At 38.7% G+C, this 20,483-nt stretch overlaps 1 protein-coding gene across 7 annotated transcripts; it reads left to right on the forward strand.

Annotated features, from left to right (window-relative positions):
* The first annotated feature begins 5,366 nt into the window (after positions 1-5,366).
* On the forward strand, positions 5,367-20,334 carry nap1l4a (nucleosome assembly protein 1-like 4a). Of its 7 annotated transcripts, XM_042412103.1 has the most exons (15): positions 5,368-5,539; positions 6,459-6,496; positions 7,123-7,198; positions 8,019-8,163; positions 8,785-8,871; positions 10,504-10,638; positions 10,739-10,810; positions 10,900-11,039; positions 11,293-11,438; positions 14,355-14,374; positions 14,473-14,592; positions 14,780-14,815; positions 14,960-15,013; positions 18,166-18,200; positions 18,587-20,334. In XM_042412103.1, the coding sequence occupies exons 2-14, from the start codon at positions 6,481-6,483 to the stop codon at positions 18,169-18,171; spliced, it is 1,053 nt and encodes a 350-aa protein (XP_042268037.1). In that variant the 5' UTR covers positions 5,368-5,539; positions 6,459-6,480; the 3' UTR covers positions 18,172-18,200; positions 18,587-20,334. The 7 variants fall into 7 exon arrangements, with proteins under 7 accessions (XP_042268032.1, XP_042268035.1, XP_042268037.1 ...); XM_042412098.1 differs by lacking the exon at positions 18,166-18,200 and having other exon boundaries at positions 5,367-5,566; XM_042412101.1 differs by lacking the exon at positions 18,166-18,200 and having other exon boundaries at positions 5,367-5,566; positions 7,126-7,198.
* The last annotated feature ends 149 nt before the right edge of the window (positions 20,335-20,483 follow it).

Genomic DNA, 20,483 nt, shown 5'->3' on the forward strand with positions numbered 1-20,483 from the left:
ATGACAGACACTGCAGAGGAAAACAAATTTAAAAATATAAAAAAAACAAACAAACAAGATGTCATGATTGAAATTGCTTATCGGTGCAGATGAAAGTCAATTGCACTCAAATCGCGTAAAGCATGAGCAGAGAACTCAGCCTGCCATAAGTTGGATCGATGGCTCTGCTGAATTTGTTACGCATACAGGGCCTTCTGACGCAGCCACCTCAGAGGAGATGTAGTAGTTCCGTTTGCCATTTTTCATCCCTCACCTCCCACTCGAGACCCCCTCCTGTGAATAATGACTGCAGCTGTGTCAATGTGGCTGCTAGGCGTGTGTGCACTTGTTTGTGTGTCTTTTTTTGATGGCTTTTTACAGTCAGTGTGTATGTGTGTGTGTGTGTGTCTGTCTGATTATGGTGTACAGATAGGCCATTACCCATGCGTTAGGAGGAGAGGGGCTTAATGGACGACAGAGGATGCAGGGGCAGGATGGTTCGTAAACACCGCCCTGTCCTCCTGGCCATATCAATACTGCCATCTAGGAGTTTGACCACTTCATTCACAAAACCAATACCCCGGTGGGATGAGGTGGGCCAACGTAGACGCTGTTGCTACGTGTTCAATCAACGGAAAAAGACAAGTGCTATCATGATATCCACTTTCAGAGGGATGTCAATTTTTTTCTCTTCTCTGTTTTGTGTGTGCATGTGTGTTTGTGCAAGTGAGACGAGTGAGAAACAAAGACAGAAAAAAGAAAGACAGAGAAAAGTAAATTACAACAAGGGCAATGACAAGACTACTGTGGTGTCCATACCAGTCCTATTCTAGATCACGGCTAATATAGACAACAAAATGTGTACTTTTCTTTCGCAAGTTTAAAATATTGATTAGAGAGCTTTTAAATAATAAACAGCTCATTCTCCAGATCTGTCTGCACTACACACACCCACATTCCACCAATCAATGCTGAGGAATTGACTAATCAATGTACAAAAATGTGAAGACAATTACATACAAAGGCTCAATCACTCATTTTTGTTTTTATCCACTTATTGCTATTCATAGTCACGAGGGCAGGAGCCTATCAAAGCAGGCAGAAAGGCAGAAGGCAAGGAGACAACTTTGACATCATGTCACCAGTTGGTCACATAGCTAACACAGAAACTGACAAACACATTCACACCTGTCGATGATTTTTCTGTGTCTTTTCAGCTAACTTGTATGTTTCGGGTTGTGAGAACAAAAGTGCAACCAGAGGAAAGAAAATACAAACTCACAAACATTCAGAACCAGGATTCAAGGCTGTGTGAGCATTGATAGAATGTACTATTTCTATTCTGTATCTACTGTTTTTAGATCCAATGTTGACTCAAAAAGTCTGAATTAAAACTGATTATCAAGAGGAAATCAAGACCATTCAAGACAGGATTCAAAAACTGCTGTCCACATATTTAGAGTCAAGTCATTTTTTTTAAATAGCCCAAAATCACAAATTTGTCCAAGAGAATTTTACCATTTGAACAACATGTGGGTGTGTTCTGTACTATAGCTTAGTTGCTAAGCTGGAAAGAGAAGACAAGAATGAAAGACTAAGAGAAGGATATACTATAGTATATACTGCTGTTAGTGACAGACATTTGACCTATACATGTTGGGGTCAGGGAGGGGGCACATTTACCTTTGGGCTACACTTCCTATTACATCATCGAGGCGGAGAAGTCATGGATGATGTGAACTCTATGATATTCTATGTCTATTTAAGACAAAGAGTGCAGTATGATGCGTGCATGGATCAGTGAACTTCACTTTTTAACAGTATACTGCTTTTGCAGTATAGATTGTATAGATAGTGCTCAAAAGATCTGGCTGCTATCAACCATCTGACAGAATGCACAGAAATGTGATAAGAGTTTATCTTGTATCCTCTATATGTGCAGAGCAAACATTTGTACTACTTACACAATGAAATGTACACACATGCACTCAAACAGACACAGCTTGACACAGCCCTTTGACTAGACAAGCATACATAACATTTAAACAGCCAGGTGCGTGCTTCTGCCCACTGGGGGGGGGGGGGACTTACTGAAAGGCCGACGCTATAAAGTACAGCTTTGTGCGAGAGCCGCAGGTGTTAGTATTGTCTTAACAATATCACAAGGCCTTCAACAAAGACTTTGCTTCCACAGAGGGTCGCAAAACTATCAAAGCCTCAGAAACGACTGAATTAGGCTTTAAGTTATTTTTGTTGTATTTTGAAATTCAGATATTCACATTACACTAAGGTGATTGCTTACAGTGTGCTCCATATACGTACATTTAGCCAATGTTTCCATTTCACGTCACCCTACATTTCCAAAAATTAGCGATTACTGTACACTTGTTTCTAAATCCCTGGCTCAACCCAAATGCTACACAATCACATTTGATTTCTTCTGTGAGTACAGATCCTGCTGGTAAATGTCACACTGTGACAGGCACAAAGCCTGGTCACCACAATCATACCCTGAGGGCCCCCGGTGCTGTCACTTCCTCTCAAGTGTGTAGACTTCGCAGTGGTTGATAGCAAACAGAAAGAAGGCCGGATTTTAGTGACTTCATGTCTTTTACTGAATAGGCTATTTCCGCAAAAAGGACATTTCCAAGAAAGAAAAAAAAATGGATTAATGGAATATTGTAGTGTACATGAACAGATGATCATGACTAGATTTAGTCTTGTGTCATGTTTTGTGCACTTACTACAGAACATCTTATTTCTAAATAAATGAGTTGTGAAAAGGCTGCATCTTCTAAATTGAGATTTAAATTCTAATGACGAGCAAAGAAAAACAAATTGGTCTGTCTGTCTGTGGACACTGACAGAAAATGACTCAAAGCTATTATCACTTTCCAGTTTGAAACCTCTCTGTAACACATATTTAAAATCTTCCTCAATGTCGTATCTTGGATCTGATAAAAACACTGATGTTATCTCACAAAGCAGGTAAATGTTAGCTTCTGTCCTACTGCCTCATTCACAACATGTTGTTACACGTTGCTGATACCTTTTGTCAAATATGTTCAATTTGTTTCATCACAAAGAGTTATTTGAAGTCTTCTTCTGATGTAAGAATAAAATGTTGATCACCATCATGTAGAAAAGGTTTTAATTTCTAAGAGTGCTCCACTTCACATTCCTATAATAACACTAGTAGTTGACCAGTAGCCTACAACCACAATCCTGTGTTTGCTACTGAGCAAACAGAAGTTGTTAAATGAATCCAGACTTTACAAATGTTTGAAAGCGATTTGAACTGTACACACTCCAATCATCAATCAGCCTGTCAAACTTTCGCTTACAGCGATGCCAATACACTAACTAGGAACCGGTTCATCCCAATTAAATATGTACACCTTATATGTTGTTAAGAGCACTTTGTTTGAAACATTACCTGTCGACTTGTTATACACTGAGAGAGTCACTGACTCAGTCAGTGAACAGACAGGACTTGTGTTGCTGTCTGCTATGAAGTGCTGGTGTATGAAGCCCTCTTGTGGTCCAAACATAATATGGACAAACTCTCACAACATGCATCGACAGATTAACTCTATTCAAGTTATTTGGACTTTGAAACCATAAATGCTACAGTAAATTCGCTCATTTCATGAGTCAGCTTAATTCTCATTAACTCCAAAATGTGCACAATGTTCTTTGTAAGCACAATACCAGAACATTTGATTGAATCTTAATTACTTGCACTGTACTAATCATGTATTTCAACGTCATTATTTAGAGTTCAGAAGAAATAGGAATCACAGTCGAGTTCAGATTCCAGCAAATCCAGGAGTTGTAGGAAGTTAGCCTACTTGATATTGGCAGTGAGCTCTAGGAGCAGAGGTGAAATTTTTAAACTTACATCCTGTCAACACCAGATGCATTTAAGCTGTGCTTTTCAATCATCCAGAACAAAATAGACACATACAGACAGAACAAATATGGTATGCTGCAATTTTAATCAATACAGCTGCTGTATCTCAGCTTGAGTTTAACTTGGTTTACAGTCTATTTTCCTGACTACAGTGAATTTGGCTGTGATAAAAGCCTTACTTGGGGTGAGGACCACCACACCCAACTTTATGTGTTTATTAGAGGCAGGGCTCCAATCAGATATAAGCTTGATAGACATGATGATCCGTTATATTATGTACTTAGATTGATTAGATATGAGAATCATATCATGAACTCCCACCTGTACAAGTGATAGAAGTGACAGATTATATCAGAACTGACACAGAATTTGAGCAAAGGAAGGAAGCAAATATAAGACATAATATTGTAAACCAAACCTTGAATTAACTTTCCATCCATTATATACAAACAGTAGATCTTATAAGGAAGATGGAGTCGTACACCACCTCAACCATGCCTGTGCACATGTGGCAAGGGCGTCCTCAGACTCATGAGATCTGAAATTGGGCCATAACTCAGATGATCTTGGGTCAGTGTTTATAGGCACAGTTTACTTTTTCATTGATGAGTTGACAGGATCGTATTGTATATGGAATATAGTTTGGATCTAATATTTTATTTGATTATGTAAAGTTCTTTTATGTATTTGTACACACAGCAGTAACTTATCGTGGCTGATCAAGTGTAGGTGAGATACTGACAGAGGACTGAAGCTACTGCTTTTACAGCCAGTGTGGACTCTGTAAAGGACACCTGCAGAGAGTGCACTAGAGCAGTGGTTCCCAACCTGGGGTCAGGACCCCCACAAGGCATCGCTGGATTAATCAAAGGGGTCATGGGGTAATAGGACAGGAGAGGATACAGAAAAAAACAAACATGTTTTGGACACACAAAAATTATGACTTTTTTAAAACTTCCTTCTATTTTTTGCTTTATGTCTTGTGTATTACTTTATTGTACCTCCTCAAGCCTCTAAAAGTTATTCAAATAAATCAAAATAAGTCCTCTCTCTAGAGTTGCAAGGTTAGTCGATTAATTGATTAGTTGATCGACAGAAGATTAATCAGCAACTATTTTGATAATTGAATAATCGCTTTGGTCATTTTTTAAAGCAAAAATCAAAAAAATAAGTTGGTTGCAGCTTCTCACGTGATGATTTATTGCTTTTCTTTGTAAAAAAAAAAAAACATGATGATAAACTGAATATCTTCGGGTTTTGAACTGTTAGTTAGACAAAACTAGACATTTGAAGATGTAACCTTGGACTGTGGATATTTTTCACTATGTTTGACATTTCATGGACAAAACGATTAACCGATGAATCAAGACAATAATCAGTAACTTAAGTGGTAGACAATGCAACATGTGAGGGGGGGTCCCAGGTAGACCATCCTTTACTTTTAGGGGTCACAGGCCTAAAATGTTGGGAACCACTGTACAAGAGTTTACTAAAAGGTAACTGGGGGTCAAGTGGGCTATCTAAGGGGGGCACTTAGGTGGACCTCAGACCCCCCCAAAAGGATTTTCTCCGCGCAGCACTTGAACGCAGCACCATGCGTGTGGGGGTTGAATAGAAAGGACCAGCTAGAACTCCGCTCAGCCCGAGGTAAGACTGACACAACAGCTAGTTCAGGTTAGTAAGTTAGACTACTAAACATTAACGCTACGAGTGATCGCACTAATTTGATAGAGCTGTTGGTGAACTGTCTTCACGACACTTTTGCTTTAACTCTGGTGCTTTTATTAACCCGCGATCTATCGATGGCTAGCTGGTATTAGCGGCTAGCGGTAGCCTAGCAGCTGTAACGTCAACGGTCAGTTTTATCCGCACCGTAGTATCGCTGCCAAATGTTTTGTTCGACTGGGAGAAAAAGGGGAAATACAACGCGTCAACCTTCGCAGTTGCTGTTAACTAAAGCGTTGTTCATAGCACGTTGACACGTTTCTTTCTAGCTACCTAGCCTAGTTAGCCGCTGTCACATTTATGGCACCGCCCATGCTAGATGGTTATTTGTAGGTCCTTGCTAGTAAGCCGACATTAGTATGTAGATTCATATGATATCGTGTTGTCGGTAGTACTCTGTGACTGTCACTGTCATTTCTTTTACTCATAGTACACGGAGCGATGCTAACTTTGGTTGTCGTAGCCTAGCACAGCTGCCCGTTAGCTTGTCCATGCGTCATCGGCCTGCGCTTGCTCAATACAAGTGTTGCTGCTGCTGATCAGTTGAAGTCAGCTGTCAGTCTGTGTGACGAGCTGACACGAGTCCCAAAGTTTGTTTTTTTTTCACCTCTTATGAATTAATCGCTTTTAGATTTGAGACTTGATATATTGGCGATGTAATTGTGGAAAACGTTTCACATGCAGCGATTAAATCACAAGTCCAAACTCGAGCTCACTCGTGAAATGCAATCGACAGTGTTTCCCCCCCTTATTCATTCTGTTGCTGGCTCTGTCTGTGGTTTTCACTGTCATGACTCATGTTGAGCATATATGTCTAATATAATTAATCTGTTTCAATCAGAGGAAGGAGCTGCCAATCGGTAATGGACGCCAATAAAGGTAAAGACACGTGTACTTTTTTCAATTGGCCATAGTACATTAGAAATAAGATGTGAAAAAATTTGGATTCAATCTGATTATAAGCTGTTAAATATTCATCTGCCTATACGTGTATGAAATGAAAACTACAATCAAGGTGAAACTCCAAATGTTCATAATAACACACACACTGTACACACTCCTTGCACTCCTCACTTCTTTGCACTATTTGTCTGCTGTTTACAGTTCACAGACACAGTTTCACCTGTATATAGTCATCCCTTGTGTATATATCTGAAGATTGTTGTGTTGTTATTTTGTGTAAGTACATTGAGAGCCACTCAACCTGAGTTTAATGCATTGTATGTGTAAACATACTTGGCCAATACAGATGTTTCTGATTCTGATAACTTCAGCAATTATGGCAAAGTGTAAACATCAAAGGACCATAGCAAGTTTGACAAAGGTAGTTTTTATTTATGAGTGCTATTTAATTGGATAGTTGGATAGTGTCATATTGTTTAGTGTTTTAAACAACATCATCAATGAAAATAAAAGCACAATCCACAGTATTGTAATTCTGATATGTCATTTGTGTAATGATAATATGAGCGGTATATCTCCATTAATGTTCCGTGTTGGCTCAGCAGGTAAAGGGGAACAAGGGATGCAAAATCCAGGTGGACAGATGGACAGACCTGTCAGCTTCCACTTCATGGAGAGGTCAGTACAGTAACTATATGACTGTAACTGTTTTGAAAAACCTAAACCTGATGAGATTTGCTAATATTTCTAAATATCAATAACTGGGGACGTAGTTTGCTTATACTTTGAGCTTTAGTTGACTTAAGGCAACCAAGTTTCCATGCTCTTCAGATATTTTCATATTATTTACCATCTTTGGCGATATATCAGCTACCTGATAATACTTTTGTTTTAATGTTTTGGTCATTATTACCACTTGCATAATGATATAACTGGTACTTACTACCCAAAAGATTATTAAGATAATTACAGTAACTTGTGCATGATGTGAATTGGCATTATCCAAGGTGGTGATTGTGGACTTGATATCATCTGGTAGTTTTTAACTTACTTGAAATACTTAATACTTACTGAAATACTTTGGCACAAAAGCAAACATATGCAAAATCAAAATTATTCAATTCAGATTCAATAGTCAACTCACTGTTATGCATAACATCAGACAAACTCTTTCTCATGTGTAAAACAAAACCTGTTTTTTAGGTTATTGACCTGACTTTTTGATACATTAACCAGTTCAGTTCAATGGATCATTGTTGGTAAATGATACAGTATCACTGTAGACATCTGCCACACTATCACAACCTCATTTTTCAATCTCTTAAAACCATCTTGAGATCCTTCGGTGGTTCCCAACCCCCTAAATTGAAGACTCGCAAGTTTAAAGTATTACGGACTGTATAACAGTTGGTTCAGGATTACAGTTTAGTTGTAGTTCACAATCTTGCTTGTTTAGATTCACATCAATTCTAATGTTTTTTTTCTCTCTCTCTCGTAGCATGCTTCCCAAAGCAGTGAAGAGGCGAGTGCACGCCTTGAAAAGGCTACAGGTGCAGTGTGCCAACATAGAGGCTAAATTTTACGAGGAGGTCCATGAACTAGAGAGGAAGTATGCTGCCCTCTATCAGCCACTCTTTGACAAGGTACTGTAAATGTTTTTATGACAGAACCTTTTCTTTACATTACTTTATTGTTCTCCGCTTTGTACTCAACTGCAATACTAGAAGTTTAGATTTTCTTTGTTAATTTTATGGTGCTGCAAACAAAGCAAAGTCTACTGAAACATAAGATCTCTTTGGGTCATTTGAATGAAAATCACAGATTTGAGGTCCACTTGTTCTCTGCACTAATGGGTGGTGTTGTATGTCTTTCTGGTCTGACCTGAGGTCAGTGAAGACACATCACTGGTGCTAAATTAAGTACTGCCACAACGAGTAGTCAACTGTTCTTTTGTCAGTCAAGGCTATTTCCAGAGCGAGTGACAAGAACTCAGCCATTCTTAGTTGCACTGAAGACTGGCAGCTGAAATCCTGCAGCACCTGTCTGTGCTGTGTGTATGTTGTGCATGTGCAGTATATATGTCTGTGTGTGTCAGTCTCTCTCAAATGGTGTTGATTTCAATGTGCTAGCTGAAAATAATTCAGCCTTATCTAATAAGTGCTTGTGCAGACATTTCACTCTAATATTCCCAAGTCTTTTTTTTAAAATGCTAAATCTTGTTGTAATGTGTGTGTGTGTGTGTGTGTGTGTGTCATGTGTCACAGCGACGAGATATTGTCACAGGAACAGTGGAACCCACAGACGAGGAGTGTGAGTGGCACAGTGACAGAGAGGAAGAGGAGGAACTAGCTGTAAGTACAGCTTTGATTTGTCTTTAGGGCCTGATCACTTTGCCAACCACTACTACTTCTAATTTTCTTCAGCAAAGGAAAAATAATTATTAATTTAACCTCATAAATGATACTAGTAGTATGCTTAAATTATCCCCCCTAGAACAGAGTTGGGAATTGTGGATTTAGATCATGTTATAAAACATCAGATGTCATTACCCAGTGAATTTCCATTACTTTAATTACAACAAACTGATTAGATCATTGCCAAGTAAGATTGCGTGCGACATGCCAGACTTCCATTATGTGGCACTGTTTTTGGTTTTGCAGGAAATCTGCCAAATAACTTGAGAATAAAATGCTTTAAGTGTAAAACTCTCTGAATGTCTTTCCTTGATAGATGAAGGAATGATTGTAAGGCCTACATGGAAAAATAATTTTAAACATCTCTTTCCTCCTCATTAAAGTAAACGGAAAACAAAACACATTTGGACAAATATGTGAATGGGCTTGTGTCCAGTTGGAACAAAGAAGGGTTGGGAAAGAGATGTATTTATGAGAAACACTATCACTACCAAAATGTGATGGGAGTGTGTGCTTTTATCTACCTACTGGCATGAAGATAGTAGATAGGACTGGGTGATAAAGCGATAACAATAATTATCTTGATATAATTTTCCTCAATAGAAATATAACAAATGTTCCATATAATTAAACTAAGAGGGAGGCCATCGCTAACTGCTAAGCTAAGTGACTAGCAGATCTACGCTGGGTCAGCACACCGGCTACTGGGGGCTGGCTAACTACAGCAGCTAATGACTGGGTTTCCATGGTGCATTTGTACATTTACCATTATCACTGAAGGACGCAGAGGAATAGCTAAACATAAGACACACCGAGCAAGAGAGAGTAGAGGAGGGAGAAGCCATTGCTAACTGCTAAGCTAAAGTAACTAGCATATCTGAAAACTGTTGGATTAGCTAGAATGTCACTAAAAGGAGAGAGCTATGAGTGCTTGAGCAGAACTAGTTTAAGTTTAAATGTACAGTGGGTAATTAGCTGCTGTAATGAAGAATATAGCAAAATTAAGTGGTTAAAAGCAGCAAAAACGCAACCAGTAACAGAAACGCCAACAACCGGAAATGAGACAATACATCTACCTCAGCACATCAGGTCACAACTTCTGAGCAGAGGTGATTGTGGTTGTTCTCACTTGTATAATGTAGTCGAAATTGAAATGCTCACGTTATCGTGTGTTACTGAACGTGTAACTAACTTTGCAATCTGAGCCATCTTACATATGTGTTGTATCACACCGCAGCACTTTATTTTTCTATTAAGATATTTATTTTGTTGAGGGAAAAGGACTGAAAAAGGATTTTACTTAATTTTACTCAAAAATTTTGATCAAAAATCAGCCTTTAAACTTTGAAGAAATAATGATTTGATATTTATTGTGATAATTGTCAGTATCGACTGATATGAACATTTTTATTGTGATAACATTTTTGGCCATATCGCTCATAGTAGATAAACTCTTTCTTGTTAAAAAAAAAAAAAAAAATCTTGGTCCCAATGAGACTCCATGAGAATTTAAAGTTGAGATTTTTATGAACAGTGAATTCTGATGAGTGTCCTGTCCACTGTCTGTAGGAGGAAGTAAAGGAAAAAGCTGCTATTGAGGATGCAAAGAAAGAGGAAGCCACACCAGAGGAAGATCCAAAAGGCATCCCTGAGTTCTGGCTCACCATATTCAGGAGTGTGGACATGCTCAGTGACATGCTACAAGTATGTTTCAGTGATTCATCTCTGAATCATGCCTCATGCACATTTCACCACGTGTCTGAACAATATCTTAAGTCTCTGACCTGACTGCTTCTCTTATCAGGAACATGATGAGCCCATCCTTAAGCACCTGAAAGATATTCAAGTCAAGTTTTCTGAACCAGGACAGCCAATGGTCAGTATTAACTTGATATCAATGAAAATGAACAAACTAAATAGATTTAAAATGCTGAGTGAAATCATCTATTTTGGTCTTTCTCACAGAGTTTCACATTAGAGTTCCACTTTGAGCCCAATGGCTACTTCAACAATGCAGTCCTCACTAAAGTCTACAAGATGAAGTCAGAGCCTGACACCTCGGACCCTTTCTCCTTCGAGGGGCCAGAGATCATTGACTGTGAAGGGTGAGAACCACAGTACAAAAACCGTGCTTGTTCAAACTGTGGCTTTGACACTGATGATGTTGAATTTTAAGGCAAAAATAGAGATTGTGTGGTTTGAGGGGATGTAAATCTGTTCACTCTTTCTATATTAGTCTCTCTTGATTTTACATCCCACATGTCGGCCTCCTCTTCTTCCTACTTTTAGCTTCTTTTTTTTTTTAGCGTTCTTGCTCACTGCCAACTCTCACTTTTTTTGTACATCTCTTATCTCTAGCTGTCAGATAGATTGGCACAAGGGGAAGGATGTGACAGTGAAAACTATTAAGAAGAAGCAGAAGCATAAAGGCCGTGGCACTGTCCGCACTGTTACCAAACAGGTCCCCAATGACTCATTCTTCAACTTCTTTAACCCTGTTAAAGGTGAGAGCACACACAATAATCACTCAGCAGCATGTCGGTATTTATTTGTATACATAAAAATATAGTAAAGCTTTTGCTTGTATTTCACTGGAGGTGTAGATGTAACCTTTGAAGCATTGACCCTTTTGTCTTCTCAGTAACTTCTGAAATTATTGTATCTAGTAGAAATAACCACTAACCATTTAAGTTACCATTCAAATCTTTGCAGTGTTAGCTTTAGACATGTTGTTCACAAACTCCTTGAGAAAACACTAAATCACTGACAACTCTGACAGGGAGAGGCACACACACACATACACGTGCTGAACAGTCAACATGTCTGTGCTCATCCGCAGGCAGTGTGGAAACACGTTTAAAACACCCTGTGGAGTTTTGATCACTAGTAGCACTATGGAGTCGTGTTATTATGAGTTGGTCCCCATTGTGTTAGTTTCACTGCACGCACAGGAGGACATACATGCACGTGCACATTGGTCATGGCGTTGAGCTAAATTCAACAGCAGGTGGCGCCAAACTCCTGACTTTTGAGTTCACGTGCTCTCTGCTGGGTGTAGGTGGAACAATCGGCTTTTCTGTTGCTCACTGAAGTTGGACTTTATACATAAAGCTGTGCTCACTCAACTTTGGAACTTTTACATCAACTTTGGTTTTAGCATTATTTTCCAGAAGAGCTCAGGGAGTTTAGGTGTGTTTATGGTGCAGTCAGTTAATGACTGACTCATGTACAAACAATGTGAGGGCAAACTTGTGAAACCACCGATGATAACCTAGATATACAGATAACCTATTTAGCCAAAACATTCTACAAATGACTGATTTGTGCTTTCAAATTTGTAAGTCTATTTATAGCACATCTTTTGACAATAGAGAAGGGAACAAATGTTTAACATTTTAGAATAATTCTGTCTGATGTGAGTTAATTGAAAAGATAAACCCATATTGGTGCATTTTCCCAAAAAGTGAGAGACATCAGCAGTCTCTTATGTCAGTTTGGTTACAATTGTTCAACTGTGTAAGCAGTAGGTGAAGAATACAGTGACTGATCCATTATGTCAAATATCTTGAAAGCAGTCATTCTTTATTCAAGAATTATCATCTTTCCTGTATAGTCAGCATTCCTGTCAGGCATGCCTGAACATATTCTGACTTTGAGAAGTTGTCCTGAGCTCTCATAGGCTGACAAACGTTTGTCTTACTGGTTCAGTCGTAGTCTGAGGATATGACTGGTGAATATAAATAGCTCTTTAAGTATGTTCAGGTGTGTAGCTCTGGGGTTGAGATGTTCATTAGTTAATAATCCATCTCTCAGTGATCATGTCAACACACACAAAGAATGCGTGTATATTAACTGGAGTTCATAGATGTGAGAATGAGGTTTGTTGTATATTTATTTATAAATTGGACAGAAATTTTACTAGATTGGATTCGAGAACCTTTGAGAGACCCGACATGCTGTAAACTGATTCAGTTGTAAGCTCATTGATTTTGATGGATTGTCACAGGATTATTGAAGATAATAGTGACGATGTGAAAAATGACATGAAAATTATTGAACATAATAGTGAAAAATGACATGACAATAGTGATAATGTGAAAAATGACATGAAAATTTGTTCATGTCATTTTTCACAACCAAACAACATGAACTCATACAACATATGTACAGCTGCCCCGAGAGGAAGTGCATTTTTTTGTAATCAGTTGTATCTTTCATCAGGATGTGTGAGAAAGTATTGTAAGAATGTTTTTGTACGTTGTCAGCAGATCTAGACTGATAAATCGTCAAAACTGACATAAATATTGCAGTTACATTGGTTTTGGTGCAAATTACGCTGGATAAGTAACAAGAAATGTCAGTAAAAAATGCTAAAGATATATTTGAGGTAATTTAGAAAAAGTGTCTATCATAAAATTTGTCCACCATGGAGAGCTGACAAGTTTTATTTTTCAACTGTGAAATATTTTTCTCAGGACATTCTGAGGTCATAATTAAACATTTGAAAAAGCAATTTTAAGGGATCACTATAAAATGTTTGGGTCTTATGTTAGTTAAAAAATATTAGCAATATATTTTTTTGTTATTTAACAACTAACTCAAATATTGATTATAGGTATCAGTTGAGCTATATTTGTATGTTCCACCAAGAATTATCTGAAGAATCATCTTGAAATACAAACCAGTGAAATTACATAAAGGAATATAACTTTGAGTAACAATGTTATTTCTTTATGAAAATGACTTTAGTTGTAGACTTAAGCTCGCAACTAACATCAGCTAAAATGTGCACCAACTGACCAGGAAAGTGTGCAGTGTAATGCCATCCATGCAGGCCTTTCAGAGCAAGATTTTGCGGTTACTCAGTAAAACAGTGGACTATTGATGACAACTAATCAACTGTCATACACATTAGTCACTGCACCTTCCTCTCTCCAGATACTTTTCTTACTTATGAAGCATTAGTCATGTTTAGCCTGCTGTTTTAACTGAAGCTGATCTTACTGTGATGGGATACGACATTAGAGTAAAACTGATGGACATACAGTAGAGCGCGTAGGGAACCTTGTTAGTGTAACAGAACAGTTTGCTTAAATACAGTATTGTTGAAGGGAAAGGAAGCACAGGGTGATGTCACCTTTAGCCAGTTCATTGTCTGGGTGGTGGAGGCTGACAGATGTTTGCGAATGGCTTGTCACTTCCTGTGGACCACGCATTATGATGTCATGGCATACTTGTTTCCATAAATGGGCTTTCGGACGGTTACAACTGAATGAGAAATATTAAGATAGAAATAACGGCTTTAAGTCGATAATAAAACAAATGTAACATCCACCTGTGACTGGCTTATAAACTCATTGTAAAGCAGTGTACTTAGGTGCTTATGGTTTAAATTACATATACTTTCCTTTCTCTTACAGCTTCACCAGATGGAGAAATGGTGAGTAAAATGTAGCTTACCTATCATAAAATCACCATATTATATTGTGTCTCCCATTACATCTCTCAGACTGGTCTCTCTGTGTTCTTGTTTTATAGGACGAAGACTCTGAGTTCACCCTAGCCACAGACTTTGAGATTGGTCATTTCTTCCGTGAGAGAATAGTTCCCAGAGCAGTGCTGTATTTCACTGGAGAGGCCCTGGAAGATGACGAGAGTGTGAGTTTTTCCTCTGTCTCACACGCACGCTGTTACACTAGAACACAAACATGTTCCTACACACAAGCCACAAGATGGGATGTTTGCAGACTGAAAAAAAAGTTTGACGATACATAAAGTAGAACTTGTCGTCACTGTTGTACCACATGTGGGTCTTTACTCACATTTGATTTTGTTTTTAATGCAGTTTGAAGAGGAGGAGCTGGACGATGTAGATGAAGAGGTTTGATATTTCATTTTCACTTACAAACATTGTATTTGACCTGATATACCTGCCAAACTATATAATCATACTAGTCTGTGTAAATACTTCTGTTAAACCAGTGGTTGCTTGAAAAACTTAAATCATCTTGTTTTGGTGTCTCAGGAGCAAGACGAGGAGGGTGATGATGATGATGACGAGGGAGACTTTGACCCCAAGGTCAGTATGAGTTCTGGCTTCTTTTCTGATTTGATTATTTTTAACCTGTTAATGATGTGTTTGCATTATTTGTTTGTTTTTCAATGTTAGTGCTTTTACTGGTGTAGTGACAGTGATGCTAACCATGTAGCTTATTTAGCCGAGCATGCAACCAAGCCTCTGGAGCAGCGCTGTGCTGTGTGGCAATTTTAGTGGAGTGGTTAGAAAAGCTGCTTAATAACTGTTGGAAAAATGTCTCAAACTACATACTAGGCTTGGGTGGTATCAAGGTATTACAGTATACAAGGGTATTTAGAAATCTTGAAGGTATGATTATTTTAATACAGTCAAAAATACAGACGCTCCTCTTTCTATTAAACTGATAAGGAGATGCTGTATTGAGGTGATGTAGTGCACAGCACGCGTCATCAGAGGTCCGTCTCTACTGGTGGAACAGACAGCTGAGCTGAAAAGATGGCGGCTGCGAGTGGTGGGGATAATGTTACAGACCAGTAAAAAAGAAAAATGCTTCTGCCCCTGTTTGGGAGTATTTTGGGTTTAGTCCCGAATGCCACATATAACTTTATCTTGAGATTAATTCTTCCAACTACAAAAGCAGTTTATTAGCCTCATGATTTTATTCAGCTGCCAGTCTGCCACCACAACCCACACATCATCTCTGTTCAGCCCATTGATGTGTTGGTATCCGCCACGGCAACAAGTGTTATCAGGTCATCGAGCAAGAATCTGTGGAAGAAGGGCACTTATGTCCTATCTATTCATTATTCTTTGGTCCATAAGTATTTAAACCCAGCAAGACTTGTCGTAATAGGCTAATTGCATGTTAGACACACAGCATTTTAATCTAGACAATGTCGTACATGCTACAATGACTTCTATCACCAGCAGCTCAGCTTTTATGTTGTTTTTTTTGTTTTTGCACAAAAACCATCATATTCATATATATATATATATATATATATATATATATATATATATATATATATATATATATATATATATATATATGTACATTAAAAATATCCCGGTGAAATTGTCAGGAAGGTATGAAAAAATAGATACCGCCCAAGCCTACTACATACTTAAAAACCACTCTGAACTATCAGAATTTGGTCCATTACATCCACAGTTTGTTTAAAAGACACCAAGACATAATTCTGTTTTGTGCTCATGGAGGGAATGAAGACAGAGAAATTTGCATGCGTCATGGCATAAACACAGGAAGTGATGGAGCACTTACTGAGCCGCTTCCAGGAATGAATTGTCCACCATGGTGTAATAAATCCAAGAGGCTTTCACTTCTCTGGTACCTGCACCGAATATTCAGTTTTACTTGAGTACAGCCCAACAGGCTTGTTACTCCAATATAGTGCAACTTGCTAGAAATAATATGTACGCAATAACTTATGTACAAAATTATTCAGGAGGCAGGATAATTAAGATGTACACAGTTGAATAAACATTAAACACACACCATGTCTTAATTATTCCTAACCATATTTGTAATTTTTAAAAAAAGGCAATATGGCAGTATTCCTCCAATTTGTGTTTTATATGTGGTCATATAGCTATGAGCGCCATGAGGGTAAAGACTTGCATCTCAGTCTGTTTTGACCCAGGCTTGTACACGTTTGGGAGAGTGCAAACATTACCTGTCATGGTTATAACAAAGTTGACACAGTTTATCTGATACCACTCCTTGTCTGGTGTTGCACTATAATTATCTCCGCTAGGCGTAAGCCTGGAGGGGGACATGCATTTGGTCGCAGGTGTGTTTCTGTCCGCAGCTAATCTCGCATACATGGGACCCATCAGCCTCATATTTTTTGTGCATTTATGATAGTTTATTTATGATATGCTGAAGGACTTCTCATGGTTGCAGTGATTCACAATTTTTGAAAAACCTATTTTTTACCGCCACAGACTGCTGACTTTTCACTCCTCTTAACAGGCTGGTAGGGGCTGCAAGTGATCAACAACTGCCTCAGTTAGGAATCTTGTTTCCACAAGGGACAACCAATCACTCCTTGTTACCACAGTAGATCAAACTTAGGCCAAATTTCAGTACCTTGAGAGCGAGTTGTGTTGTGAATTCAAATATATATTGATAAGATTCCCTATGAGCCTATCGTAAAGCTTAGACTTTGGTCTTTTCAGCAGTCCTGCCATTTTATGATATGCGTTACGACATAGCAAAAGGCATTTCCGGCAATCAGCTAGGCTAAAAACGGGGCCTAGCTAGGCTGTTGCAGGCCACGTTTTGGCCTTTGTTGTGAGTCAATAAATCCCTGTTTTTGTTAACTTCGCCGCCATCTTGACTGTACACACCTGGCGGAGATCTGCACTCTAGTTAACGGTGAAATCATGATCCTCTCACATGAGATCAAAAAGAAATGGAAGGAGGTTCTGCAGCTCTGACCTCTCTGGGCTGCCTTAAGCTAACTAGCATGGTTCAGCTTAGACAGGCAAGACATCCGTCATGAGACTGTTTTGTACTGAAAATCTGTACAGAACAACTCTGTGTATGTTACACTGGAGTAGCTGTCATTAGCATGTCTTCACCAGACAAAGTTTTCTCAGAAGCATTTAGCGTTTTACATTATTGTACAATGTGCTTTGTTTTAGCAAACTTGCCATTTTAGCAGTTTTTATTGTACGTCCAATTTCCGCCTCCACCTCATTCAAACATCCTGTATTTGTCAGACTTTACAACAGGTGTTGGCTTTTTCTGCACTTATTCTCTCAGAAATAATCTGTGAACTATTATGTCGTGACACTTGGTGAAAGAGTCCTTTCTTATGTGGTCTAGTCGGGCTGATGGTTTAGTTGAGATGGCTATTCTTCATTTATGAGCTATTCCAGTCTGATAGTGAGTGAGTACATAACGTGCACTGTGAGCAGTTTTATTGGGAGTGACCAACAATGCTGCTCTGTCCGTGAATTAGTTTCTGTAGTAGCTTGTTGTGTTGAATTTTTCTCCCATGATAGCTGCTGTCAGTCTATCAGTTATTCGTTTTGCTCCAGGAATTCAGCGTGCTCGTTCACCATATTTAGCAACGTGTCATTGTGTTCACCATGTTATTTCTGAATGTGACAATTAAATTTGTGCATATTGTTGTCTCTCTCTCCCCCTGGATTCCCTTCCATTACAGGCATAATCACTCATTCTCACCCCATGCATTTCTAGGTAAGGGAGAAATAAGGATGGCGTCCCCCACACATTATATATTGGCTTTAGTTTATTAATGTGGCTGCCTCTCTCTTTCACTACATCTTTGATTCTCCTTGTAGTCTGAGGTGTTTAAGACCTTCAACTCACATCTTGGATAGATACGGCCTCCTTTTTTTCCTTTCCTGTCTTTGCTCTTTCAATCTATTCGTAGTCCCACCCCCAGGTTTCTAACATAGTCCTCTTTTCTGTACCACACCAGGTTAAAAATAAAAGTGGCTGTCATTCTCTAGCATCTGCTTTCCTGTTAGCCTCTTCTAGTTGTTAGTTAATGCCCAGTGGCTTCATTATTTGTCTGTCTACTTGTTGTCTAATGTGGTTTTCTCTCTGTCTGCTCCCCACAGAAAGAACAGCCCCAGCCTGCCGAATGCAAACAGCAGTAACCGTGGTGATCAGGGGAGGTGGAGACCTGCTGTCCGTCAAATCAGTTCTTAGCCAATCAGCAAGTCCTCCTACTCTTGCAGTCTCCGCCCTTTTATGAACTCTCATCTGAACGCAATAGAACGCAAACCAAACTGCGTTTTTACTATGTGCATGACTTCTTTTTCTTTTGTCTTGCGCCCATCACACCCCTTTTTTTTAATTTTGCTTCATTCGACCTCAAAGCGGAAGCGACTTGAGTGTAATTTAAACAGCATAACGTCACATAGGGACAGTCTTCTTCTTTGGTAAAGTGGAGTAGGTTACTACTGCCAAGAACCTCAGAACATCATCATATGGAAAAAGATAGGAAAGGAATGGATCCCAACTCTAGTTTTCATGGAAATAAATCAGTTACTCAGGGTTTTTTAATGCCAACAAGAGAAGTGTTAGTTTACCAGGAAACTGCTGAACAAATTTGACTTAATCTTTCACTGGGGTTGTTTTTCTTTTGTTATGGTGTTTTTTAAGAGACATACAATGTATCATTTCGAATTTAATTTACTTTTTTAAATGTTCATTGTCATGTCATTGGACTATTTATTCTGGTGTCATGCAGCTGTATGAAGTGGTGCATTTTGGGAACCCTTGAGGCCCAGCCGCAGTTATAGGCTTATTTCTCATTGGCTCAAATCTTATTTGGGCTTAGCAGGTCAACAAAACGTGAATACTGCCAAGTCATGTTTTTTTATTATCAAAATGTATTTCAAACATTGAATAATTGTGTTCTGCATTATTTTGCTCACCTCTGCCCGCTTGTATTGGGCCTAACAAGCATTTAAACTGAGCACTTGAGTGGACACATGTAACACTACTTTAGATCATGTGACAGGCATGTGCGGAGGTACTGTACATACGTGGTTGTACCTCAGAGCTGTTATATATTGCTCTTCCTGGTTTACCCGTCACTCCTGTAAAACTCTTTCAACTTGTGTCAACAAGGATAATAAGAATAATTTATCCAGACATTTCAGAAGTACAGATTTTACTCCACAGGCTGATTCTCAGCTAGTTGGATTTCCGCTGCCCAAGTCATCACATTCACTCTGGTGAATACTCTCTTTAAGATTACAGATTTATGCAGACATAAGTTTCTCTCTTCTGGTATTTATCTAGTTCTTAACAAATGTCATTTAGAGTCCGTTATGACAGGGTGCAGGATGGTTAATGTGGAGGATTCAAGACTTTCTTTGCCAAGAAGCCAAAATGAAAGACAAAACACAACCGTCCTCTTTTATGAAATTGTTTGCCAATTCTTATTAACACCATGTAATCTAATTCAGCGTTTAAAGTTGTTTAAAATATATAAATATCTCTGTCTAATGATTCAGTAGAATGTCTGTGGAAAACAAATGGAACAGGTTGCCAATGTATTTTATACTGCACTTGGATTTTGGCCGTTTGGTTGAACACCTTCGCCTGGTGACTGGTCATCGATAGCAGTGACAGTGAAATAAAACCCATCCCCTTCTCTTTTTAAAAGAACGATTGTAGATCTTGTCGGACAGATCTTTCAGAGCCACGGTTGACATCTTCAAATCTACCACATTGGACCGTGTGCTAGAAATGGCCTTAACTGGTTCTTATTCACAATTTGTTACTTGCGCAATATTTCTTTTCAATTTGTACAGAGTTAGTTAAGATATTCTATTAAAGTTGTGCGACATGGAAATGTGTCTGTGTGTCTTCTGTCCTTTTGTGAGTGTGTGTCCCATTCAAGAGTTTACCGGTAGTGTAGAGCAGTGGTTCCCAACCATTTTGTCTTGTGACCTCTCACAGTTTACATTACACAGTTTAAATAATATGCAGGTAAAAGTCAGT

This window comes from Thunnus maccoyii, chromosome 5, assembly GCF_910596095.1.
Source record: "Thunnus maccoyii chromosome 5, fThuMac1.1, whole genome shotgun sequence".
Lineage (NCBI taxonomy): Eukaryota > Metazoa > Chordata > Actinopteri > Scombriformes > Scombridae > Thunnus > Thunnus maccoyii.